Source organism: Temnothorax americanus, unplaced genomic scaffold, assembly GCF_048541705.1.
Source record: "Temnothorax americanus isolate GAGA-0224 unplaced genomic scaffold, ASM4854170v1 Scaffold11, whole genome shotgun sequence".
NCBI classification, from domain to species: domain Eukaryota; kingdom Metazoa; phylum Arthropoda; class Insecta; order Hymenoptera; family Formicidae; genus Temnothorax; species Temnothorax americanus.
The window spans coordinates 691,337-718,272 of record NW_027509242.1 but is presented as its reverse complement, the minus strand read 5'-3'; the positions used below and the strand labels follow the sequence as shown (position 1 = coordinate 718,272).

Below are 26,936 nucleotides of genomic sequence, written 5' to 3'. Positions count from 1 at the left end.
TCTTGTCGCCAGAGCTCAACCGAATCGAATGCTAAAGTACCGATCGAGCGCATTATTTCGTACAGTAAATGTATATTCCATTTATAGATTTATATATATATATATATATATATATATATATATATATATATATATAAATAATTAAAATATATGCATTTTTAAATACATGTTTACCGAATTTTAAGATAAAAAATTTTAATTATTATGAATTCAATTGTGTAGAGAGATAAGAGATACTCACCCCAAGGTTGCTCCGCCGGAGCCCGACGTCTCTCCCAGACCTCCTCCTCCTCCCAGGACGTCAGGTCTCCTCCTCTCGTCTCACAGGACACTCGCGAGAAACACTCGCGGACAATAAACTACGCGCGCCCGCGGACTAATTATTAAATAAAAGTCTTTCGCGCGATACCGTACGGCACACCCGTTTATAAAGCCCATGAGAAGAATATTCCGTCAAGTACTCCGTATAATATTCTTAAAATGGGCTTTGAAAAAGTCCTTTAGTCCGCGTACTTGTATACGGCACTCCCGAAGCAAACGCGACGAACCGGCTGCGGTTCGTTTGTTCAATTAAATCGGCGGACGGACGAGGGTACGTCAGAGCTCCCCCGTTTTTGGATTTTTACCCAAGCAGAACAAGAGTTTTGTTCGAGTAATATCCTCGGAGTACCGGGCCTTCCCACCTCGCCAAGGAAGTACTTTGCTCTGTAATACAAAAGCAGGTAACATAGAAAATCAAGTTGTCGATATACGTTATAAATATGGATAGACTACAAAGAATTAGAATTATAAAATTGAAACACAATTAAATAATTGGCTTCTTTTTCATTAAATAAGTTAATGAAAAAATAGTTAAAAGAATAAAATAATAAAAATAATTATTAGATATTGTAATAAAAATCTCCGTAATACGTAAATACCACGGAAGTAAAATTGCATGATTATTATTATTATTATTAATGCGCATTGTTAATTTGCACGACGAAAAATCGTGACTGCCGGCCGCTAACTTGCGCGACGCGAGATATACGAGATATTATGAAGCATTGCACGAACGGGCGCGGGCGGAGTTACGACGATATATAACTCGGCCCTCTTTTTCCCTGCGCGAGAGACGCGGAGATGCCAATTGCCGTACGTACCTTCGCCTCGACGTCTCCGTCTCGAGCAAGCGATTCGCGCGACACGTTTATTCCGCGCGACGAACACTTTTTTGATACACTCGCGAATGTTGAACGCGTACGGCACGTATGTACTCGCGCAGTGGATTATTCCCGCGGGCCGCGGAACTAGGAGCAGGAGTGCCAATCGTAGAAACGAGCGCGTTCCGAGAAACGCGTAGCGCGCACGAAGCACGGCGATGGACGCCGGACGCGCGGAGCACGAAACACTCTTCTCACCTGTATGTACATACGTGCGAAATTCATAGGATAATGGCTGAGTGACTTCCGCAGGTTACGGTACTCCGAGCGTTGATGGAAACAAGCTGCAAGGCCGCGATCCGGCCGCGCGTCGACTTTGACGGTACGTTGCGTTCAAGCGAAAGGTCGCGTGCCGCGTGCCGCCTGGTATATGCCGTCGCCGTCGCCGCGACGACCGACGACCGACGAGTTCGAGCGCCGTGCGATAATCGAATCTCGAAGAATCGCGTATGTAAGAAATCGAAAGAGGTCCACCCGATAGGTGGCCCCGAGCGGTCGCTACGATGGCTAGAGGTACTGGCCACCGCCGCCAACGCGTGATTGGAGAGTGTATGTGATTGGTCGGTTGGCGATGACGAAAGCTGTTTACGCGAAATGTGTAACGGTCGAACAAGTCCGAACGTGTTCTGACGAGTCGAGTCGAGACAAGTCAAGCGGGCAAGAAGCTTCGAGAGAGTTCTGAAGAAGTCTCCGAGGAGATCGGACGTGCGTCGGAGGGCTCGTGCCTTTGTAATCGTATCCCGGCGTATCGATTCGTAATTAAGTCCGTGCAATGGACTTCGCGGAGATGTAAAAGTGAAATACATATTAAAATAACGTTAGCCATCCTTGTCTTTCTTCTCCCCTCAGCACCACCCTCGTTTTCCTTCGTAATAAGTGGAATCGTAACCCGCGTCTCGTTGTCGAGGTCGTCCTGCGAATTCCTTCGTGAATACCGGTGAATGATAATCATCAAAAGAAACGATAGATTATCCAATCGTACAACATCCCCTCTTTAAGGCTATTCTACAATTGCGTAAGCGTAAGGTTGTAGGAGTAGGAGTAGTAGTAGTCGTGAATGTTGTACAACGGTTCAGTCTACAATAAAGTAACGATACGTTGTAAACTTAATTACAGCAACCAATCAGAGTGCAGCGGAAAGTACAGAGGTCAAGGCACTTCCGATACTCGTCCAGCACAAACTTTTCATTTGTTGATCTTTGTGTGAAATGCATCGTTTTTTCCATAATAATTCGTTGCTTCTCACCAGCCCAATCAATTCTCTACACGATAATAAGTTTAAAAAAGTTTCATCTTCCTCGTACTGAGCACTTTCCTCGTATTCCATGATGAAATACAATAGAAAAAAAGAATACTTTCGGATGCCGAGAAAGAATGTTATAACTTGACTCTTTAGATCTTTATAGCGGTCTTCGGTTCGGGATCACGTTACTGTTTCGACAAAAACAATTATGGCAGCGCGCGGCGTGATGACGCGTAACAGCACTCTGATTGGTTGGCTCTTACGTTCACATCTGGCGTAGTCGTGAAAGATGAAGTTCAACCATCTTCCACAACACGCTTTACAACCGCAGTACCGCTCTACAACCACGCCGTACAACACTCTTACAACCACTTACGACCACGCTTACGCAATTGTAGAATAGCCTTAACAGTTCAGAAGTGGGGAATTGTTTTACACGTATATCGCGTCACGCGGTCCGCGCGCAACGTTCTCGAGGTGGGGGTGGGGCGCCGCGGTGTAACCGGTACCGGGGCATTCGGGGCGCGTACAGGTTATCACGTTGAACGTTTGGTTCGCCGCTCTCATTCACCTTCCACGCGCCAACCTGAACGTGACGCACCATGTCCGACAAGCCCGCGTATAAAGTCGGTAAGTGGCAAACGCACCGAACGTATGTACGAACGACATCGCGTTTCGGAGTATAACGCGAACGCGAAACGAGACACGTGCTCGCGGTGCTCGCACACCCATCGGGAAGCAACGTCGAGTACTCGCCGTTCCGCGATGGCACGCGAGCGTGTGTGATATCTCGATCGAGGATGATTGTAAATTACACGTGTGCTAAAAATGTTGAAACAAAAGACGTCCATGTGATTATTAAACACATATGTGACTCGACGATGTAAACTGTGTGCTAATTCTTATTTTCTACGTTATATTGGCTTAGCTCAGTTTTTTATTTTTTTCATTTTTTTTATTTCTTTGCTCTTTGTGTTAATTAATTTTGTTGTATTTATTTTTTTATGTTGAAGACGGGGTAATTTGAAACGTCCCACATGTATATTAGGATTTATTAAACTATCTTATTTTTAATTTGACATCTTTTGTCCGCGCTTATTTATTGGCTCTCGAACTTTTCACATTTTTCTGAGACACATGTGAGAACTCGATTCTTTTTATATTATTTAAAACTTTGAGTTTAATCTCCAGGGTAACCTTCGCCGCGGTTTACCGATCGTTTACACCCGACGTTCTCGTTAAAATTTGTATGACCGTGACGCAATAAACTATTAAAAAATCGGATGTCATGAAATAAGTTTCTTAGCGGCAATAACATCCGTGTGCGGTTCTGCGCATATTTTGCAACATTGCGCAATTGTATTGTGTAACAATGTTTTTGCTCTTTTATAATTCTTACCTTTACTCTTCGATAATCAAGATTTAATCGAAGAAAAAATCTTATATGTATTATATTCTTTTTTCATAATTACATATATTATTAAATATAACACATACATATTAAAATGTTATGTACTATCAACATTGTATATCGATATATAATAATTTATCATATTTGATGTTATATTTAATATAATATATATTTTATTTTTATAAGTTTATAAATTATATATATATGTATATATTTTTAATTATATGACGAAGCCATTGCCTCTTAGTTTCAACGATGGTAATTTTTCTGAATTCAACAGCCGATCTCTCCTTGGCGGAATGGGGTCGTAAAGCAATCACCCTGGCGGAGAACGAGATGCCGGGGCTTATGGCGATTAGGAAAAAATATGGACCGTCCAAGGTGCTGAAGGGCGCGCGTATCGCCGGTTGTCTTCATATGACCGTGCAAACTGCGGTGCTAATTGAGACTCTGGTGGAACTCGGCGCGGAGGTGAGAGCCAGGAAGTCTAAAGCCGGACCCGGACACGTATCGGATCACCTTGTCGTGTCATCGATATTTTTTTATAAAAATACAGATATGTCGATTATAATGATATGCCAAGGTCTTGTTTTCAATCTGTAAGATATGGGATACGAATACGGATTGAAAACAAGGCCTTGGCGTATCATTATAACCGACGTATCTGTATTTTGATAAGAAAATATCATGATACGATACGACGATCCGACGCAAATCTGGATCTGGCTTTACGAGCTTGATTCACGCTCGTATTATTTGATACTTTAGTGATAAGTAACAGTAGTAACGCGCGCCGATAGAATTTCACGCGGCTGTTTGCTTATTGGCGGAGAAACTTGCGAAGATAAATCTATTATGATTTACACACGAATGTTATCGTTGCTGACCTCGTTGATCTCTCCTGTAAATCTGAGTATACGTCGTATTTAGTCGAAAATATCTTTCCCATACGCTATTCTAATCGTAGTCGATTTTCATGGTAATATTTGATGACAAAACGGATGTTGTGAGAAAAAAAAGATCTCTTCTTTACGTTTCAAAGGGTCTCTCGTTTAACTTGGAAACGCTTGCGAGAACTTATACTCGATAAGGCTCCACGTGTCTTGAATCGATTCTTCATATTTCAAATACTTTTTTTCCCGATGTGAATTAATATTCAGTTCGACTCGTGAAAATTATTTAAAAAATCAGATTTATGTAGATATCTCTATAATTATATCTACTGTTAAAAAGAATCAGCGATGTCGGCGATTTTTTTCAAACTTCTACGAATCGATGAATTTATAACGTGTATACGTCATTGAAATTGAAAAAAATAACTTAAATAATTTTGTTTTTAATCGTGCCTTTACATGTGGCGTATGATAACGTATGATAATATATGTATGTTATTTTTTTTTTATTATACATATCCCTCCATTTATTGATCCTAAAAATACGAGTAGTTTTGTGCGCAAAAATATTCAGCCATTTAGAAACTTAATATCCGAATTTCAACAAAGTCATTCTTTTATCGCAGGTACAATGGTCGTCTTGTAACGTATTCAGCACGCAGGATCACGCTGCGGCGGCGATAGCGAAGACCGGAGTGCCGGTGTACGCGTGGAAGGGAGAGACCGACGAGGAGTATATCTGGTGTATTGAGCAGACCCTCGTGTTCCGGGATGGCAAGCCGTTCAATTTGCTTCTCGATGACGGCGGTGACCTGACGAATCTTGTGCACGCCAAATATCCGCGGTATCTCAAGGAATGTCGCGGCCTATCCGAGGAGACCACCACTGGAGTGCACAATCTCTACCGCATGATGAAAGAGGGTACGCTCAAAGTGCCGGCGATTAACGTCAACGACTCCGTCACGAAGGTTTGTGCACGTTCTCAGGAGCAACAACATGAGTAAACAAGTTTATAAAATGACGAATAAGCTATCGATACGAAGTTGACGCTTAGAGTGCGTCAATAAGTTAGAAGAAGATATCATTAATGATTATGGCTCGATTATAGAACCCAATAGTCATTGTTCGGATGAATTGAGATAAATATGTGTTATAAAATAATGACGAAATAGTGACGAAACTGATAAACGGATGATAAGTGAATCATGAGTGTGTTAACACTTGCAGAAATCTTAACGCAATGCAGACTGCACTTTCAAAAGTAGAGACGTGTATTTTTCATATAATTAAACCTTGCGAGATAAATGTTTCTCGGAATTAAAATAAAAGTTTAAATTAACAAAAACCTATTAACATATAAATACGTAATAACAAAGCTAACTTGACTTTATATTTTGACAGAGTAAATTCGACAACTTGTATGGATGCAGGGAATCATTGATAGATGGAATCAAGAGAGCGACCGATATTATGATCGCTGGTAAAGTGTGCGTAGTGGCCGGATATGGAGACGTGGGCAAAGGATCCGCGCAAAGTCTCAGAGCCCTCGGGGGTCGCGTTGTCATCACGGAGATCGATCCTATCAACGCTCTTCAAGCAGCCATGGCGGGATACGAGGTAAATACCATCTGTCATCTCGATTACCACCTGCAGTGCCGTTGCAGACCGTCGCGGTCTTACAATTAACAAATATCTGTAATCCTCAGGTAACAACGATGGACGAAGCAAGTACGAAGGGCCAGATATACGTGACTACCACAGGATGCAAGGACATCATCGTGGATCGACATTTCATGAACATGCCGAACGACGCCATCGTCTGCAACATAGGACACTTTGATTGCGAGATCGATGTCGCGTGGCTGGAGAAGAACGGCGAGAAGACCAACATAAAACCTCAAGTGGACAGATATCTATTGAAGAACGGCAGGTATGTTTTGTGTGCTGTGTATGATCGCTGAGTCGAATGGATTGAAACCTTTTGATAATGAGTTAAATTACATCACTCATATTTCAGACATATTATTCTTCTCGCGGAGGGGCGTTTGGTGAACCTGGGTTGCGCGATGGGCCACTCGAGCTTCGTTATGAGCAACTCATTTACGAACCAGGTGCTCGCACAAATCGAACTCTGGACGAAATCGGACAAGTATTCGATCGGCGTACATATGTTGCCGAAGAAACTGGACGAGGAGGTTGCGGCATTACACCTGAATCACTTGGGTGTAAAGTTAACGACACTCACGCCAGATCAGGCCAAGTATTTGGATCTGCCTGCGGAAGGACCTTACAAGCCCGATCATTATCGATACTAATTGCCATCGATACTAGTTGCCATAATTAACTGGTTTTATATGCGTTTAATTGAAGAAACAATAAAGTTTTTGTTTTATCTATATCGATCTCGTATAACAATCTTAACAACCTTAAACGAAAATAATTTGTAGATGTCTAATTCAGCTCAAATCTATGTGTCTTATATATATAATATCGTAAAATCATTTAAATATTTAATTTTTTGTCATCTTCGATTTATTCGTCTTTGATCAATGATTTTTTAATTGGGCAAAGTTGTCGACTGTACATAGAATAAAAAGAAATTTATTCTTCTTTCGCAACAATGGCTATCACAGATCATGATTATGTACAATTTCGTCTACATTACTTATATCTTAAATAGCGCTGAATTTTCCTGCAAGCAATGACAACCGCAGCCCGTAGGACATACTATCTCTTTAGCGAACCACGCCGCTAAGTGCTCAATGTGTCCACCGTGGCCGCAAAACATGCAAGAGTTACTTGCACCTAGATTTTTCAACAAAAACAAAACTTTTAAGTTTATTTAAGATTATAATTAAAATACCTATTATATATATCGAATCAGTTTAGACAAAAAGCTACGAACCTCTGACTGTAACGTGACAAACGATACATTGGAAGCTCAACCCCTTGCAATTAGCGCACTGCGGACCTGGGCTGATCTTGCCGCAGATTCGACACTCGTTTTGCAATTCGACGTCCTTCCGCACGTCGATCAAGGACGCGCTCAGGTGTTTCAACACCTGCGCCCGAGCGTCCAACAACTCCCACCTGTGTAACGCCTCGGCATACGCCTTCTTGTAACCGTCGTACAACGCCGTGTATTTCTCATCAAACAATCTGCATAAGATATTCGGCATTAATACTACAATCTGAAATATTCTCGCGCAATCACAGAAATTTCGAAAGGCATTTCGAAAGAAGATACTTAAAATAGCTTTCATCTTTCTTTACGATCCCTCAAACGCGTCAGTGCAAGAAACATACTTAATGTTTTTCGCCGAATCCCCAAAGCTGTCTTGGATGACTTTTAAATCATCCAACGACTCCGACCATGAGTTTGACCGGTGTTGCTTCAGATTCTGAAAATTCCATCCCTCTAACGTGGTATCTGCCAAATGTATTGTGTGATAAGGCGAACCACCAGGCTGCAAGGATATATTGAATAGAACAGATTCACAGTTCAGATACATATGTCAACCATATACAATTATATAATACACACGTACACGATATACAACACACGCACAGCAATTAACGTTAGCGATTACACAAGTCGGTCGTAATGTGTTATTATTAATGAAACTACTCTCTACATGATTTCTCTTCATAGAGAGATGACGATCACTTGTTTATATGAAGTATACGTATAACTAATTATGACAAACAGCACATGTCGTTTAACCACTAACTGCAATTTGTTACTTTCGAAAAATTAATGTGTTACTATACACGTTATTTTTCCTTTTTCTTTTATCAATCGCGTCCATACAAATATGTAATGCAATGTAGTGGTAATACTTTCAGTCCGATGCTGAGAAACGAGCACAAGATATTGATTGTATAGAGAATCCTAGAAACCAAATCCAATATTCCAAACATTTTGTTTTAACCAAACTCAGAGATCTTACCTTTAACCACCATTTTCTTATGGAAAGCCTCTATAACAAACGTAACATTATATCGTTAGCAGCGATATGCATATAATTGGAAAATATAAAAATAAAGATATACGCCGATACACACACACACAATATGATATCTACCATTATATGATAATGCATGGAAAATTAAAATTTTAATCATCGCTCGTGGTTCATTATTTGTGATTAAATATGCATACTGTATCGCCGTATTCACACACATCAAACATTTATACAAATTACACGTCACTCTAAAGAAAAAAAAACGTCATATATTCTCTCTCACGCATCGGAAGAAAGGGACACTGTGCTGTGCGTAAAAATCTCCATTCTTATCAAATACCGGGACACGCGTATGCAGAATAGAAAGCGAAAATGTCGGTAAACACGTAATGTACATTAAATTTCTCCCGTCAAGTTTACGGGACAAATGGTCGCGTCATTGCCGCATCGTGAGTACTCGTGTGAGAAAAAATTTTCAAGTGACACACAACCCGCGCTTTTTGCTCTTTCGCACAAATTGCATACTTACACTGACGTTCACAGATTTGCTAGTCAACTTGGTTTGCGAAGCATCGGTGTTCTCGGATCGGTAGCTAAGTGCGCAGCTCAGCATGCCAGCCATTTGAACATCGGACTGCTCAGCGTAATGCTGTATTCTAAATACAAAGTAATTACATATATGGAGTAAATATGTTACGATTGATGACCAATAATCTACGAAGACATCGCATATCTAAGTTGAATTTTTTTCAAATAAATCCTTTTTTAAAGTCTATATGTCAAAAATTAACTATTAATTTAAAAATTATTCTATTATTCGATTTAATACTATTTGAATTCGATATATCATCTTTCTGAATATAATTTTAATTATTATAATACGGTAATAAAATCAAGAGCACTACTTACAAGAAATGAATTAAGTTTTGGCCCCAGGGGTGTAGGGTCCATGGAGCATTGATATCGGGAGAATGGCCCGATTGACAAGAGTTCTGCTCAGTATTGGACGGTGGCTGCGAAATGATTAAACCAGCTAAACACCAAGTCTGAATTAAGTCGGGCCTTTCCACCGCAGCAGCCACGTTCGCATTGTGCTTATACATGGCCGAAATGTCAGCAGTGTTGATTCTAAAAAGAAATAAAATATTTTCATAGATTTACAAAACGCGGTTGAACAACATAATATAATTGTCGTACTCACGTATATTTCTCGGCGAGTTCCTTATTAACGAAGAATAACGACGAAACATCGTATATCATAACCATCGGGTGGCAATTCTTGAAATACGAACGATCGTGCATTCTACCCGTGCTGTGCAATCCACGTCGAAGGTCCTTCTGCTGATAGAATTGTGGTTACATAGATAACGTATATATTATAACACACGACATACGTACTCTTATTTTGATCAATTCAAATATATTCCTTACACGATCTTGAAAGTAATACGAGCTGATAGACATGTTATCGTTAGTTGGCACGTAGGAACTTCGGTACATATGCATGAAAGGTTCGCCGTTACCGATGCTATTGTCCAGGGCGGACAGTGCTCTGGGTGTCGCATCTCCCGGTTTCAATGACGATCTTCTCGCGTAGGAGGGACGGCCGAAACAAACGAGGATACCTGTCCAGAAAGCGATTAGAAAAATGCAAAGTTAAAAAACGTAGAGTGTATACGCACCTACGCAACAAAATTTAGCGCCGGACGTTCTAGGAAACGGTATATAAGAATCCTGATAATTCGCGCAGATATTGGGAGAACTCAGGAAATTGCTGTTATCCTGCATGTGGTACACCAAATGACCGCTCTCGTCCTCGTCCTTCTTGCACATCTGGCGAGCACGACACAAATGAAAATTTTTATTCGAACGCTACGTTAATTCGAGAGAAGAGAAGAGATCCGCTTACTTGCTCCAAAGTTAAATTTAGTTGTCGGAGACACGGTTCCAAGCACGATCTATTCTTTTTGACGCGATGCTGAGCGGTTTGCACGAGAACCTTCAGCAGCTTGGTCATCGTCGTATTGTCGATGGTTGTACCGGGACAAAACTGAAACGTCGGTTGCGCACTGCACGGATAATTAACGGGGAAATTTACTTTTAATATCACATTGTAGTTCTTTGTGCACGCGGTTATCGTACAGCTCCTCTCCACCACGTCCATCGCGTTCACCTGAATCGAAATGTGAACAGTTGGTTGTTTGAAATCGATCGGTAACCTCGCGCGTCTAAAGCAACGTTACCTCTATATTTGGTATATTCATATTTATCAGGGAAAATTCCTGCTGCAAACTCTTTGGCTGAGTGGGAGATGAGACTTTTTTGGAACTGTCCGGGAGGCTGATCGTTTCAGACTGCGGCACAGGCTCATCTACTTTGGTTGTAATGTAATTTATCTCAGGCTCGCTCTGAGAAGTGTTCAGCTGCAATTCTTGAACGGACTGCAAGGTTCCTGCAAAGAAATTTCTCGTATACAAAAAATTTCGTCACAGAAATACCGCAACGTGTCCTACGTACTTAAATTGTTCTCTTCGGAATACTGGCTATAAACTGACAGGCCATCGTCCATACCATTGCTACATAACTGAAAATAAGAAAATATTTCTATTGTTCGCATTTTTTTACAACCCACAAAATTGTGAGAAAGATAAGTTACAGTCTTACTTTCTTTATGAATGGACTGATTTTATATATCCTCAGACATTGATCCTTGGACCATGTAACGAGTTCAAACTCGCTGTTTTCTACGAGCAGATACGAACAGAATTGTAGCGACGTACTTTTTATAATTTATTTTTATAACGTGCTTTCAATAATTTGTATAACAACCTAGTTTCAGATGCCGCCATTGAAACTCGAGCACGACATCCGTGTGGCCCGCAAACGTATATATTGGCGCGCTGAGGTTTGACGTGTTCCATAGTAAAAGACTGTTTTCTCCACGTCGTAATTGCGGCACCACTATCGTCACCAAACCCTCCCCGAAGGGCTGTACAAAAATTTACGAATGACGCATCATACGGAGCAGCTGCAATAAAAACTATTCCATATCCGTGTTCTTACCGTGTATCTTGCTCTCCATACAGGAGAATTTGTCGTCAAAATGCTCTCGGCCCTGCGCGGATTTATAATATCGAAGATCTTGACGGTGCAGTCTTGACTCGACGTTGCCAATTGATTTTGTTGAAAGGGACACCAATCTAAACCATGTATCTAAAATTTGACTTTGACTTGGACACTTTCTTGTAAAAATCACTCGACCTACGCTATGCATTTGTAACAAAGCTATTTACTTTTGTCAAATGAGCCGTTATGTACTGTACAGGGCTCGTTGCCTTCCGCCGGTCCCATATCTTGACATCTCCGTCGTGCGCCGTGGCCAAGGTATGCGACGACAGTGGATTCCAACGTACTTGGGACGATCCCGCTTTAAGAAAAAGGCAAAAACGTTTATTTTCTCAATTAACGAAGAATCATCCAGGTACGTCTTTTATCTTACCAACCGCAGACAGGGACACGCATGGTTTTCTCTGATCTCTTATGTCCCAGATATGTATAAACGTGTCGATACTGCAAGAAGCAATGATATCTGGCTCTTTGGGATGCCAGTTCAGATCGCTAACTACCCGCGTATGGGCTTTCAAGCTCAGCATAGTTTGCAGCTCGTATCCTCCTGCTCCATTAAAATTCAATATTTCGATTCGCGTGTTGCTCTAAAAGAAAATTATTTTATATATTTTTTCTTCCCAGAGTTCATCCAATAATATAAATTTAAATGGCAATACATATATGCACATATTTTTACATAAAAGATATGCGAGATCTTACAGAAATCGCACACAAGTGGCACGTCAAGTCGCACGGGTTCCATTCGGCAGAGCCAACCTCGTATTTGCTCTGTCGCTGGAATTTCTTTGTGTTTACATCCTCGTCCAAATGTTTCACCCCCAAGTATCTACGTCTGTAAAGGAGGCAAAAAGAATACAGATAATTTTTGCATCTTTAGGAACAACAACGGCAGGTCATTTGGATAGAAACAAAGCGATTGAAATCTTTTTCTCACATAAAACACGTGAGTTTGAAGAAAATCTTCGAGATAATCTTTCTCTACCGAAGACTCGGCTAATTATTTACAAATTAGTAAATATCAACGAACACCTGTGTCGCAGGTGATCGTTGATTTTAAGGGCTACTTACCCGGCCAACAGAACGTAATTACTGGTCGCGTCCACCGCCATAGTGTTGGCCTAGACACAAAAAAAAGGGAATAAACAATCGTTTCTCTCCGGTGCGATAGGAGTCGATATTTCTGACGCGAGAAATCACGCTTTTCTTCACCAACCTGTAAATCGCGGTGCTCCGTGACCACATAGTCGCTGTTTCGTTTCATTTTAACTAAATCAATTTTTAAGCCTCTGTCCGCAAGTTGTCACTTGTCACACCATCCCGAATCGATTTCACGATGCTGCGCTGATCCTGCGAGCTGCGAGGTTAGAATTTAGAATACAAGCCTGACGTGCGCGCCACAGTTAAATCACTGCTTACTACTTCCATATACACACACATATGTCACATGCCCACGTAATACACACAGGATGTTCTATATACACAAAAGATGTTTTAAAATAGCATCGAACGGAAATATTGAAAAAATACATAATATTTCGTTGCCAGTATACACACATTGTTAAATAATATTTAAATATTTTTTCACACCCATTGCTAAAATATAATCTTCGACCTCTGACGCATCATTTATTTCTGTAACAATATCGTTTACGTTTTTACGCTTGCGTTAAAATTCGAAAAATTCTATTAAATTAAATAAGACGTCGCGAAGGATAAAAAGAAGTGGATCTGGTTCAAATGAATTTCATTTTTAAATTGGACTTTGTTCGTCTCCCCCAACCTCCTCTCTGCCGATATTTGAGACGAACTCTGGTCACGTGGGTCACGGTCTTACGCACACGCGCGCGTCGCTGACGTAACGCGATTGGCTGGTACGTACGCGTGCCTCCCCCCTCCAGTCAAGTTCAGTCGCAACGCTCTCGCGGTGGACGCGCGCGCGCGAGCGAGAAAAAGGGATACGAACGATACGTCCCCCCTCTCTCCTCCCCGACTGTTGCTATTTCTGTCACGTACGACATACATACGTACATACATACGCGCGATACTCACCCACCACTCTCACACCCGACTCGCGCTCGCACACACAAATACGTGCCGTTGCGCGTTGCGTCTCCACGGACTCTACGTGCGCGGTGAACGCGGGCTGACACCGAGTCGCAACGCAATTGGAGATCGAAGTTTGTAAACTGGTCGGGGTCTCGCGCGTCTCGCGCGCAAGGAAGGTCGAGTGCGGGACGGGTTGTTCGACGAGAGATCGGCAAAGTGCCACCGCGCTTCAAGGAGGTGGAGGATCGACAGTGACCGTGATACTACGTATCAGCAGCGAGCGAAAATGTCCGTGATTGTGATTATGGATTGTTATCGTCAGTAGCGGGCGCTACGCGTGAGGCACTGTGTCTTCTCTCGGCATATACATATATATATTTATATATATATATCTCGCCCTCTCTCTCTCTCTCTGCAGTATCTGCCGCTCCTTTCCCATCGCGCGAGAAGCGGATTAGGCGCTCTCGAGGCTCGAGGCTGAGATTTGACGTCTCCTGTCAATCCGGGAGCCACCGTGTAATTCATTGTCTCCTGTGTGCTCCGTGTGCGTACGCGCGCGGTGCGAGTGTGTGCTTTCGTTCGTTCCTTTTCGCGCGGCCTTCGCCGAAGAGACGATAATTTTCCCCGAGCCGAATCTCCTTTCGAGGAAAGGGAGGCGAGCGCACCTTTGTTTATCGGTGGATTCGCGTCGCGTCGCGTCACGTCGCGCGTCGCGTCATCGTTCGGTCTCTCGCTCTCGCTCGCATCCCGTGTATTCGTTTCTCTGCCCCCCTCCTCTCTCTCTCTCTCGACTTTGTCAAGTAGCGGGCAGCGCACGTAGGACGAGTACTCGCCTGCGACTCCTCAGGGAGCGGAGGGCCTTGATCTCGAGCTCGCCAAGCTCGCTCTGGAACTTGATCACCTCCCCCTCTCCGTCAAATCCTTAATTAGCTATCTGTAATGTGCAAGTACAGCAAGGAAACCGGGAAGACCACTACGTCGACAATTAATCTCGTGCACTCGAAAAGGAAAGGAATTTTCATACGCATAAGAGAGATGCTGAACGACCCGATAAGTCAACGAAGTCAAAGAAGCTTCCTGACGTTTCGCTTGTACTGAACGGCCGACCGTTGACGATCTGAGCAAACGTATCTGGAATTCGCCTGAACAGCGAGCAACGAGGACTCGTGACGGAGCCGTCGCGAGATGTCAACGTCGTAAGCCGGGCAAGCCCAGCCAAGGGGGTGGTCCCGAACGCAACGCACTTTCCAGATCTCCGAGGCAGGAGCCACAGTTTCTTCGCGTAATCCGAGAGATCGCTACCGTCAACGGGATGAAGTTGCTGGAGAATACGCAGTTGGAAGCTATAAACAGTGCCTTGTCCATCCAGACTGGAGATAGCAAGATAATTGGGAGGTAACGCGAATGAAACACGGGCCTTGTTATCTTCAATCGATCCTACGTACACTTATCTTGAGTCGTCTCGTTGTTATTTACGTCGCGTATTAATCTTTATCGTCGCAGGATCGAGAGTTACTCCTGCAAAATGACGGCCAACGACAAGCAGCTGTACAAACGATACAACGCGGAGCAGGGAGGTACGCCGCACGATCTGCAAGCTTTGTCACCACCGCAGACATTCTTGGGAACGTCTCCGGCTCAGGGATGCTTGAGGTATCTTGGGGGAGATATCTGTCGTTAAACGGTACTCGCGGAAATTTATGTCGTTCGGTCGGTTTAATGCCAGCTAACTTGATTTACGCTTAATTTTTCGAGATAAGATTTCGTTGCTCGCTCGTACTTGGCCATAAGTTGATAACGCTGTCATTTTGACGCGCAGTCACAGCGTTTCCGGTGACGAAGAGGGTCCGCTGTGCGACACAATCAGCAGGAAGACGTTGTTTTATCTCATCGCCACGTTAAATTCAACCTTTAATCCGGACTACGATTTCTCGGACGCCAAGAGCCACGAGTTCAGCAAAGAGCCGAGTCTCCAATGGGCGATGAATGCGGTCGACGGTAATCTCAACGCTACCGCGGGCGAGCACTATCGTTCATTACGTTCCGCTCTTTGGGCGGCCGTTGACAAAGAGATATCGTTGCACGGATGTGATATTTACAGGTAAACGCTCAGCTGTTGGCTGTCGTCTTGCTTCAATGTCAAACAAAAAAGTCGGACGTACATAATTCTAAGCATTGAGTTAAATTTCGTCCTATGATGTCGAGTACGGTGCAGATTTTTTTTTTTCTAAGTAAGAATAAGGTGAAATAATGCGAAAGAGACTTTCTTTACAGTTACAATCCAGACTTTGCGTCAGATCCTTTTGGGGAAGACGGATGCCTGTGGTCCTTCAATTATTTCTTCTACAACAAAAAGCTGAAGCGCATCGTATTTTTCACGTGCAGAGCGATAAAGTAGGTTTTAGAACAAGGTTCTGGAACGTTGTTTCTTTTTTTTTTCTTTTAACTTTGTAATGCAATTTATCCGTTTTGCTTCGCAGCCCTCTTTACGTGCCGGACTCTGGAGTTGGTAGTGACTTCGCCATGGATGAAGATGACGAGGACGGCTATTAGGTCATTCGGCCGCGTACACGTACACCGTGTAAACAACAAAAACACACACACACACACACATACATGAATTCATATTTGCAATTCTTAGCTTTAAACTTTGAATCTTCGTACTACTCTGATTTTCATTCCAAATCAGTCGGGGCTATTTTGGATTGTTTTAGAATTTCTGTGTTTGTCAGTCGTCACTGATACGTCGCCCGCGGCAAAAAATCTTTTTCTTAGGCTGCGTTCCAGAACCACGCTCTTGACGCTCGAGCGTCGTTCTATCTTTGTTACTTACGGAAAGTTGAACAAGGACAGAGCACGTTCTTTGCGCTAAGAGCGTGGTTTTCGAACGCAATCTTAGATGATAAAAATCTTACTTTCGTAGTTTATTAAGCGATATTGACTTTGCTATACCTTTTAACGAAATCTCTCGCGAGAAATAATTTCTTTTAAGGAATTGTATAGATTATGGCCCGTATTCTTAGTTCACTTTTATCGAAAAATGTGCGCATTTATTTTTGAGATTCTATAGTATATGTAACGTAAACTATATGCTAAATGCGCGCATTTATGGCAAAAGTGATCTGAGAATACGGGCCTATATATATATATTATATACCACATTATATATATCCTCTGTGAAAAATCCTTACAAATTTATTAGAGCAAGCTATAAGCTATGAGGATTCTTCTCTGTCTTTGTGATCACGTTACTACTCTTGACATAAAATTAAACATATATTTTGAAGGTAAATTGTACGTAATAAAATCCAATAATAACTCTGTTATATGCAATATTTTCTCAGTCATGTGAAATAACACTGTTCATCTACAATTTTATAGCAGTCTTTATGTTACTTAAAAAATTATTAGATTCGTTAGAAGTGTACCAATATATTTTTATTTATTTAATCTCTATCGTGTTAAAAATGAAATATTGAAATAATATAATAAAAAATGTAAAATTTCATAAAATTGCGCGTTCTCTCGATCTCTGGGTTAAAACGGCTCTGGAGCAACGGAAATAACTAGACCTATAGTTACAAACCAAACCGTACTTCCTGTCACGAAAAGTAACCAGCACTGAAAATGTAAAAATGAAGTAACCAGCAGCTCTCGACTAGCTTTTCGTGTGTTTCTGATCATGTTCACGCGTGTTTTATGCTCGAGTATATACGTCAGTGCACTTCTGTCTGAATGTTTGGGTATTTCGCGAGTGTCAGCGCGGACGAGATTCTCGGGTTAGACAAGCCTGCATTGAGAACCTTCAATATGCTCCGGTTCCTGGTATGTAAACAAAACTCGTGATTTCGAAAACGCGTTCTAACGTTATAATGACTTGCAGATCAGTCTGAGCATTGGAGTATACGCCGGAATATACATAGCCCAAAATTATGAGGTACGCAGGTTTCGATAAGTTAAGAGACGTTCTTGCAACTTTGATTGGTTTATATATATATAACAAAATAAATATACGTAAGTCGCTATCGGTTCCTTTCTTCGTGTAAGCAACGATATTTCAATTTTGTTCCGTTATCCGTCGCATTCGCTGTCTCTCGTTTGAATCAGCCGAAATTGAAAATCACGCAAAGTGTTAAGTACGCCACGTGAAGTTCCTACGAATGGTTTTTTTCCACAGGTGCCACGAGTGGACGAGCCATCGAAACTATATCAGCGAGTAATTCAGTTTCTAGAGGAGAATAAAAAGAAGCCGTAGTGTAGCGCGTATCTCCTCTGAACCCCTTCCAATACTAGAAGACGGAACGTACGCCATTATCGATACGATGTAAATGTAAACATTTAGCTATATCTCTCAAGGAAACTCATCGATATACTCATACGTCTGTATATATGTATTCGAGTAATGTACAAAGAGACGAGCCACACTTATTTTTCCATACTTTTATTTTAATAAACAATATTTAAACGCACGACGCGCATGTCCTTGCGGTATAATTCAGCTATAATTCACGTGGGCGCGTATGCCGAATACTTACAATGCCGCCTGACCGACCCCTTCGCATCAAATGTACGTGAAACCCCCGCCGGAGTATTCCACTCTCGTTTGGGGCTCGACGAACGCCAGCCAGTCGGACGCGTGCGTCGGTAGCAGGCCCATCGACTGACACTTGTACAGAGCTAACGCGATATTCACTAACTGTCCTAGGAAGTACACGAACTTTTGTCCGCACGCGTGTGTACCTTCGATCACTTTGAACGCTGAGCAGAGGAAGTACGTGATTATAGAACGGCGTTGAGCATTTACGCTCGACAAATTTCAGATCGACTCACTTTGCTGAAGCGTGAACAGCGCCTTGACCGGCTTGACGATGAGCATCCCGACCATCATGATGGGGAATATCGAGACGGAACTACCGGCCATGTACAAGATAAACAGATTCATAGGTACTTGTTTGAGGGGCCCCAACGCCAGGTCCCAGGACTTCTTTATTATCAGGTGATTGGAGTCGGTCTCCCTCATGTACTCCACGTTGTGAAAGAGGGAACCGGTAGGTGTATACCCTGGTGGCGAAGGTATCTCCGTATTTTTTTCCTGTTTCGTTCTGCGAAGACGTTTCGTTTGTTAATAATCACTTGTAAAACGCCAGAAAGGCGGAAGGCTGCTGTTCTTTCCAGCAGCGTCCTTCGATCGAGGAGATGCAGAAATCACACGAAAAGTTGCAGAGGGTAAAATTGGAAGGAACGGACGCGCGACGCGTACTTAATATTTAATATAACGTTAATATTTAATGCGCGAGTAGCTGTCCGACGTCGGCGATCGAAATACATTAAACCGACGCGTGTACTTCGGATAAAATCCGCTCCGATTAGGTTACGTACCTGTGCGAAAAGTCTAGGGCCCACTTCGACCGCTTGGAACCTTGCTTCGAGCTCGCCGTCATCGTCATCGGGATTATTCGCGCTAGCGAACCCGTATTGTTCGTCTCCTTGACGAATGATTATGGACGGCGCACGATGACGCGAATGATCGGTGACATCCGGAATACGGAATCCGGAGCAGAGATTCGCGACGCTAAGCGCCGACTAGCGGATTTCTCGAAGAACGCAGGGCGGTCGGTAGCGTCAACAACGTGGTGCCTCGACCGGCAACGTCGAAGAAATCGGGAATCGGGAACATGATATGAACTAGGTGGAGAAAAAAGGGGAGATGCGAGATACGTAGACGCATTTGTTGATATTTCACACATCCTGCTCCTTATTTTTTTCATCTTTTTTTCATCGTATACACGATACATAAATTAATGCGTATAAATAGAAAAATGAAATTGTAATATTAAGTATAAAACTAGCAACGTTACGCGGCCTCTCGTCGCATCTTCGCAAAGAAAAAGTCTCGATTGCGCGACATTAAAAAATAATGCGATATATTACAACGGGACATACGATACAGATATAAAATACGAGTTAATCGGTCATCAACCCGCGGACTACACACAAAAGTCTGAGAACAGAGACTTGGGAAAGTCATTACATTGACCATTTCTCCTTACATTTGTATTTTACAATTTAACGCAAACAGACTTGAAAATTTTGATTTTACAATCATATTCTATGTCTGGAATCTCTCTGGAAAAAAAATTCCGCTGAGAAGTCTGCAATTTTACGAGACCCGTGTGATAAAAATATTCGGCTGTCTCCAAGAGAGTGTACAAAAACATGCGTAATCCTAGGATTGATGAATAGTTATGTAGAGATAGACGCGAGGCGCACAAGAATAAGAAACATTTGAAATATGCGTAAGGATACGTCTGATTGCCGGCAGTGTGTGTATGTGTATGTATGTGTATATGTGTCATTTATTATCTTTATATATATATCATTATCATTTTAATACAAAATATGTACACACAGCATACGCGCGCGTGCACGTACGCACGCACACACGCAAGTACGTACGTACACGCGCGCAGTCGTGATCGTGAATTCGAAACTACGAATCAAGGCTGATGGCAGTGTTTGTACCTGATACTTTTAAAGACCTATCGGAACTCTTTGACAAACGTATTCGCTCTTCTGGCTTTAGGATCTCGGCTATGATCTTCTCATCGGTGCGCCGCTCTTGCGACGTACGCACGACCTCCGGAGGCTTCTTTTTACGTTGATGTCCGGCGTTGCACGATTCGCCGCTGCCGCCGTCGCCACCGGTCGAGGAGCCCTCCTCGGCAACCGACGCCAGTTGCGCCGTTTGTATCTCAGTCAGAGTAAGTCTTCCGTTAATCTTGCCCTCCGCGGGACTTACAGACTGCTGCCGAGGGCTAGCCTCGGAGCTAGGAACAGGTGATTGCAGAGGATTCTCCTCCGTGCCAATCGGTATCTTCAGGATGTTGACTGGTTCGACGTAGAGCTGCAAAATCACAAGTTATCTTTCAATCGAAGAGAAAAAGGGAGGCTCGTGTATATATATCTTAATTTTCTTAAGTATATAATAGTTGTGTAAGTAAATCTAGAGGGCGGGAAGAATCTGATAGTAGACAGGTTTAATGTAGTTATTGAGACTCATAAATATCGTCACGCTGCAGCGCTAATGACAAGTTTGGAAACGAGTTCTTCGAGTTTTTATTATTTTATTATTTAACGATTCCTTTTCAACCGATTTCCCGTTGCCCCAACTATAAAATAACGCTGACGCAAACGCTAAGCAATCGCGAGAGTCGTGCGATTACGCGAGTGTCGGCACACGGGAGCGTGCGTCGGAAAGAACTTACCGCGTCGAATGGAGAATCCAGAAACAGCTCTTGCAGAAATCGCCGCGCTGGCATTCTGTACGTACCGCTGCCTAGGCGAGCAGCTACGTCCGAAAACAAGCAGGTATCCTGCAAAAAGCGAACATGCGTAAAGGACACTCCTGCACGATGAGACATCGGAAGGAACAAAACGTACGATACCTGAAATTTTTCGGGATACCGCTGTCTCAGTCTAAGTAACGATTGACGACTGTAACGATACCACACTGGGTTTGCAAGGCGTTGAGTGTGCCTAAGTATTTCTCTATACAAACATGACCGAATTAGATGCAACGTATTTCGTTACATTTTTATCATTCGCGTTTAGACGTGAAAAAAACAACAAAAAAGTACTTCATCTTATTTGAATTAATTAAGAACTATAATTTCAAATTTCTGATTTTAATTTTTCTCTACCTCTCGAGCGATTTTTTCATTGCATTTCAACTATATTTATCTTCTACCTTTAACGTACGAGTACTCTGCTAAAAGATCGCGTTTTCGTTTACCTTCGCAATTTCACATCCTGCTCCGTACCAGCGTCTTTGCCATTTTTGCCGTGATTGCAAACGAGACACGTGCGGCAATGCTCGGTATCGGCGTCGCACTCCGAACTGGACTCCTCGTCGATCTCTGTCGTCTCCAACTCGGACCTGATACTATCCTCAAGAATGGTTGGCTGGGATGGCTGAGGAGGCTCGGGGAAGATCGTGAGCAGTTTCCTCGGCAAGCAGACACCCATGTAAAACACGTTCTCATTGTCATCCTCCGGAGGAGGTGGCGTCGGTGTGAGAACCGCGTTCTCCGCAATCCAGCTGCGGGATGAATCGTACTCCGACAGACTCTGCAACGAGAGACGGCCGTCTAAACTATACATCTGCAAGAAGAAAGAATCGATTGTTGTCCATCGTGTTGTTTTTTTCGCAGACGCCGTTGAATCGTGTTTCCAAAGGTGTATAGGCACGATTCTTCACGTACTTCTAAACTACTTTGAGAATAACTCGGTCGGCGATGGCGTTGTAAACTACGTAGTCGTGCATATCCTTCAGCATCTTGTTGGCTTAGTCTTTGAATACTTGAAACGGGACTCGGGGTTTCGCCTCTCTCTCTGAAAAAAAAACAGAAGAAAACGCAACGTTATCTTTCTTTAAATTTTAAGTAAAAATAAAAGTAAAAAAAAATCCTTAAGCTATGATATTTCGACAATTAAGTTTCCATTTAGAAAATCCACTTCAGATTAAAATGATTTCAATCTTTTCTCGATATGTATTTTTTTCGTCTATAATCGATTCACTTACGAAAGGAAGTATCGTCGCGCCTCGAGATCCGTGGCCGCGCTTTCGGATCGATTCCTGGTGCGGCGCACGATCGGCTCGAGCAGTTCCGGTTTGCCGTCGCTGAGGCTACGGTGATGTCGCTGCACAGGAATCGGACTTGGCATAGGATACCTGGTCGAGGGCGGTACCACGGGCCAGTTGTCACCGCGTCGATGCCTGACGCACGGCCAGTTGAAGTTGACCAGCGTGTCGGCTCCAGCTCGCGTGGTGCCGATCAGACTAAGAGCGTACATCGCGGTGGCGCGTACCGAGTAATACGGGCACGTTTCCGCCATGGACGTAATCATCTCGATGATACCCAAATGGTTCAAGTGTTCGACGCCCGCGACGGACGTGCCCGCGTGGCCGAGAGCCCAGAGAGCCGATTTGACTTTGAGAATGCCGCCGTTCGGGCCGACAAAGTGGTCGTCGCGCGACGACTCGGTCTCCAGCCTCCAGCTTCGCTCCGGAGTAGTGTGTCTGGAATCGTCCACGCTAGTCTTACGACGGATCTCCATCAGTGACTCCGTTCGCGGTTGACTCGTGGTATCGCGCGTCTCGTTCTCCACCGTTTCGTAATCGGGGATGGTCTCGAGGCGGCTGCACTGTTCGACGGCTTCATCCGTTCCCGACTCCTCCGAAACGATACAGACATCGTCGACGGCAGCGGAGGCTGCCGTCGCTGCTGCCATAGCGGCGAGACGATTTGTTCTGGCACCTCGCGAGTTGGACTCTGAATCGCGACCGCCAAACTCCAGCTTGAATCGCTGCAACACTCGAGCGAAACGCTGTATCACGTTGCGACGTAACAGTAATTGCATCCCGAGATCGTGCTGCGCCAGCTGACCGATCAGATGCGGCGGCACGTAGATATCCCGCGGCGTCATCGCCACGTCGCTGGTGGGCCTTCTCCGGTAGCTCCCGGTCTCGTCGCGTTGACGACGCGTCAACGCATCGTGCATCTCCCCTTCCACGAGACCCACGTATCGCTCGGCGAAACCACCGGGCCCGATCCACTTCTCCAACTCCTCGGAAGGTGCGGCGAGACTCGCGAAACCCCGCTGAAGAGAATAGAGTCGGATCTTCAATAGATAACCCTTGTCGCCCAGGTGCTGCAACCACTTGTCCCAATCGCGTGACTGTCCACCCTGTTGCAACAATGCCTCCAGGTACTCGGTTTCGTCGCAGGCCTCGTGTAGCGCCTCCAGAGCGGCCAACGCCACGGCTGTGTAGCTGTCCGACAATCGGTCCGCCAGCAACGTCATCGCCCAGCGTACGGCATCCGTCATTCTGGCACGAAGAATCAGCCGTAGGAACTGTGCGGTGTAGAGGCGCGTGCTCCACAACGTCGCCTCGGAGATGATCTTGCTCAGTACCTTCCTGTTGGGACCGTCCCGAGAGTAATCCAAGCTAGAGACGATCAGTTTGACGTAGCAGTCGTGATTAGTGGCCAACGCGAGATCCTGCAGCTTCTCCAGCAGGTTGAAACTCTTGAGAACCACCGTGCCCTTGGCCGAATGACTCAACTGACCGAGAAACAGGAAGTACTTCTGGCAACACGTGGTGGACATGTGACGCGGCGAGAACAGGCAATCGTGCGCAGATTCGGCGGTGCGAATGTTGCCGATCTGCTCAGCGATGTCTTCGATCAGCTCGTTGAGCAGTCGCGCGCCTTCCGGTTCGTGCAGTTCCAACAAACAATTCAACAAATCGCAGCCGGCGAGAGTCGCCTCGCGTGCCAACGTTGCGCTCGTGCCCAGCTCGACTCTGCTGTAACCGTTCCACGACGGTTTGAAGTAACGCACGAGTCGTTTCACGAACAGCCGGTGATCGGAATCGTGAAGGATTCGCGTCGCATCTTCGCGCGATCGTAGAATCGCCCGCACCACTGGCCAGTTCCACGCAAGAGCGTCCTTCGAGCTGAGCACCTGCGCATCCTTCAGCAGAGGCGTGATCGGCGACTCTCTGCCAATTCGCAGCCAGTGCCTGCCGGATGGCCGTTGACGCCGCGGCAGGATCGGACGTAGCCAGGTGCCCGCTTGAAGAATACGATCGAGGAAGAGACTCGCCGGGGTCGGCCTACGTCGCATCGTGGTGTGCATTCGCTCGAGAATGGTGACCGCCGCTAATGCCTGATGCTTACCGGCACTCGCGTGCTCCAATAGATTAGGCAACGGTGGCGTAAGATCGCAGAGCTCGGATGGTAGAAGGGAATGCGCGAGGTGCAGCAACGCACCTAGCAGTACCGCCGCGCGCACCGAGATAAACGTGTCGCTGGAGACAATGGTTTCCGCGAGGGCTCGGTGCAGACCGCATTCCAGAAGAACGTAGACCAACAACGCCGAGTGTATCTCCGTGATGTTGGGACTGTGCGACGACAGGGATGGCAGGATGAATTTTCCTTCGGCGGCGACAAAGCCCTCCGACAGCTTCCACGAGTCCCGCGATCTGCTGGGATCCACCGCGGCCAGCGCGACGTCCGGTTCATCGGTCCACGTGGGCAATGGCAGGTCCAGTAGCTCGTACAGTAATTCCAGAACGGCGCCGCGCACCTCCAGTTGGTCCACGTATAGAATATCCGCGATGGCCTTGAGACCCGAATTATTGTCCGGTCGGCAGAAGTGAAGGACGCCCGGATACGAGCGCAGGATGCTCAGCAGGGCTAGTTTACTGGCGGCGAATCTCTGTTCGCGCTCTTCCTTGGTTCTCTCCATGCTCAAGGAATGGAGCTCGCAGTAGGGCGCGGCAAAGCACAGGAGGGAGACGCTGCCGCGCGTATCGGGATTGTTGAGCAGTCGCAGCAGCACCCCGACGACGGATTCGACCGCGATACTACTCTGCCCGGTCATCGCGGCCCTGGCCAGCGCACCAACGCCGCCGCAGCTTATCAGCAGATTCGAGTTCAAGACACCCAACTCGCACAGGACCGCTAGAAACGCTTTAAATGCACGATCCCTCTCCTCTATGCCACCGTTCGTTAAACTGATCAGGGATCTCGCTAGCACGGAACTAAAATGCTTGGGGGCTAATACCAGGATCCTCCTGACGAGTCGGAGAGCTTGTATCCTCTCCATCTCGTTACGCAGATTAACGTCCATGCTACGCGCCAAGAAGTACGGGTACTGCAGCCTGTTGATCGCGACGACATCCTGCTCCTTCTCGAGCATGTAACGGACCGCCCGTAAGGCGGCGGCGCGCACCTGCGTCGCCTCGTGGACCAGCGCCACGCGTAAACTGTAAAAAAAACATTGTTGCGCGATCAGTGATCGACAATCAAAGTCTTTAAGACTCGAGAAATCTAGTCGTCAGCGGATTATTCTTACCAACGGAACAGATCCTCTGCCGAATATCCATAATCTGGCGCGTCGATTTCGCTAATCAACTTAACAATAGCATTGAGATACGCTAGCTTCTTTACGCTCGGAACATTGCGCCGCTGGCAAAGATTAGTCAAGACCTCCTTAACGTTCTCCTTTAATCCTACAAAACATAAAGCGTTTCTTCTCGCGAACAATTCGTAAGGAAAGGTAATGACAATCGCGACAATCGTGCCTCGCCGTGCATTTTCAGGCAAAGAAAGACCAGCTAAGATAATTGCGCAATATTGTCACACAGACCGATCTGAAAACGGGACGATAAAGTTTGAAGCAGAGTCGACGGTCGACCGACCGGTCCCCCAGATACCGTCTCTCTTTCTCTGACCTTTTCCGTTTTCAGGTCAGGCCCGATACGAATACGTTCTAAACTCTCGAACGTATCAGCATTTTTCGGCGTGAAAAACACGCGGCGCGAACCGGTCGCCGATCCCGGGACCGAGACGTTGCGCAACATTGCGTGCTCTCGCCAGGCGAAAGGTAAATAAATACACGGAAGTGCGAGCAGGCTGCGAGGCGGTCCCAAACGGCCGTCGTCGATGGAGAGGGAGAGGAGGGTAGGATCCGCGACCGCGGGTAGGCATAGGCAGGTTAGGTAACTAACCTCTTGACAGATCGAGCTGCACGCAGTTGTCCTCGTCCTGGCGGCCTGCAATCAAAGAAAACAAATCAAGACGCGTGGAGCGAACGCTACGTATCGTCGCGCGATCGACTTTCAATTATCAACTGCACGTGCCGTGCACACGCACTTCGACGAGATCGGCCGGTGCGTAGGCTCCTACCCCACATCGTCCAATTCGAGATTGCCATCGTCCGACGTCCGACCGGAGCCCGGGCTTAAAACGTTCCGCGCGACGTGGGTTCCGCTTCGGGCTTCTCTCCCTTTTCAACCGTCGCGGTCGCGCTGCTCCCGCTCGACGACGCTCCTCCCGGTGCGCGCGTGGTCGTCGCGCGTCACCCGCGCGTCGCGATATGTCATTCTTGACCGCGAGCCGCGAGTCGATACGATAGCGCCCTATCGACGAACGTGTCGGCCGTGACTCCGACTCCGGGGCGTCGCGCGTCGCGCGCGTC

At 45.1% G+C, this 26,936-nt stretch overlaps 6 protein-coding genes across 17 annotated transcripts; 3 read left to right on the top strand and 3 right to left on the bottom strand.

Annotated features, from left to right (window-relative positions):
• Nucleotides 1-2,653: 2,653 nt before the first annotated feature.
• Ahcy (adenosylhomocysteinase) lies at nt 2,654-7,145 on the top strand. The gene is made up of 6 exons (XM_077425063.1): nt 2,654-3,075; nt 4,137-4,327; nt 5,376-5,717; nt 6,151-6,366; nt 6,456-6,679; nt 6,767-7,145. Exons 1-6 carry the CDS (start codon nt 3,048-3,050, stop codon nt 7,062-7,064), a joined length of 1,299 nt encoding a protein of 432 aa, XP_077281189.1. The 5' UTR covers nt 2,654-3,047; the 3' UTR covers nt 7,065-7,145.
• Nucleotides 7,146-7,334: 189 nt separating this feature from the next.
• On the bottom strand, nt 7,335-18,566 carry Wdr59 (WD repeat domain 59). 9 transcript variants are annotated; one of them, XM_077424619.1, is made up of 21 exons: nt 18,425-18,566; nt 13,057-13,197; nt 12,912-12,961; nt 12,543-12,675; nt 12,214-12,427; nt 12,008-12,141; nt 11,778-11,927; nt 11,544-11,703; nt 11,379-11,458; nt 11,232-11,298; nt 10,958-11,166; nt 10,624-10,887; nt 10,397-10,547; nt 10,146-10,339; nt 9,916-10,055; nt 9,624-9,842; nt 9,244-9,370; nt 8,700-8,729; nt 8,056-8,216; nt 7,655-7,908; nt 7,335-7,554 (listed from the first exon to the last, which is right to left on the bottom strand). In XM_077424619.1, exons 2-21 carry the CDS (start codon nt 13,102-13,104, stop codon nt 7,415-7,417), a joined length of 2,925 nt encoding a protein of 974 aa, XP_077280745.1. In that variant the 5' UTR covers nt 13,105-13,197; nt 18,425-18,566; the 3' UTR covers nt 7,335-7,414. The 9 variants fall into 9 exon arrangements, with proteins under 9 accessions (XP_077280745.1, XP_077280754.1, XP_077280736.1 ...); XM_077424628.1 differs by lacking the exon at nt 18,425-18,566 and adding an exon at nt 13,893-14,028; XM_077424610.1 differs by lacking the exon at nt 18,425-18,566 and adding an exon at nt 13,398-13,758 and having other exon boundaries at nt 13,057-13,314.
• Maf1 (repressor of RNA polymerase III transcription Maf1) lies at nt 14,538-17,215 on the top strand. The gene is made up of 5 exons (XM_077425357.1): nt 14,538-15,284; nt 15,393-15,542; nt 15,709-15,990; nt 16,164-16,283; nt 16,370-17,215. The coding sequence occupies exons 1-5, from the start codon at nt 15,202-15,204 to the stop codon at nt 16,440-16,442; spliced, it is 708 nt and encodes a 235-aa protein (XP_077281483.1). The 5' UTR covers nt 14,538-15,201; the 3' UTR covers nt 16,443-17,215.
• Nucleotides 17,539-18,358, top strand: LOC143908177 (short transmembrane mitochondrial protein 1-like). The gene is made up of 3 exons (XM_077425594.1): nt 17,539-17,714; nt 17,773-17,826; nt 18,067-18,358. The coding sequence occupies exons 1-3, from the start codon at nt 17,625-17,627 to the stop codon at nt 18,142-18,144; spliced, it is 222 nt and encodes a 73-aa protein (XP_077281720.1). The 5' UTR covers nt 17,539-17,624; the 3' UTR covers nt 18,145-18,358.
• Nucleotides 18,315-19,409, bottom strand: Emc4 (ER membrane protein complex subunit 4). The gene is made up of 3 exons (XM_077425464.1): nt 19,269-19,409; nt 18,720-18,991; nt 18,315-18,647 (listed from the first exon to the last, which is right to left on the bottom strand). Exons 1-3 carry the CDS (start codon nt 19,334-19,336, stop codon nt 18,451-18,453), a joined length of 537 nt encoding a protein of 178 aa, XP_077281590.1. The 5' UTR covers nt 19,337-19,409; the 3' UTR covers nt 18,315-18,450.
• On the bottom strand, nt 19,269-26,889 carry Rictor (rapamycin-insensitive companion of Tor). Of its 4 annotated transcripts, none has more exons than XM_077424508.1 (9): nt 26,612-26,889; nt 26,467-26,511; nt 25,812-25,968; nt 22,471-25,722; nt 22,151-22,280; nt 21,682-22,049; nt 21,335-21,437; nt 21,155-21,262; nt 19,269-20,793 (listed from the first exon to the last, which is right to left on the bottom strand). In XM_077424508.1, exons 1-9 carry the CDS (start codon nt 26,670-26,672, stop codon nt 20,380-20,382), a joined length of 4,638 nt encoding a protein of 1,545 aa, XP_077280634.1. In that variant the 5' UTR covers nt 26,673-26,889; the 3' UTR covers nt 19,269-20,379. The 4 variants fall into 4 exon arrangements, with proteins under 4 accessions (XP_077280634.1, XP_077280650.1, XP_077280644.1 ...); XM_077424524.1 differs by having other exon boundaries at nt 21,335-21,383; XM_077424518.1 differs by having other exon boundaries at nt 21,682-22,016.
• Between the last annotated feature and the right edge of the window lie 47 nt (nt 26,890-26,936).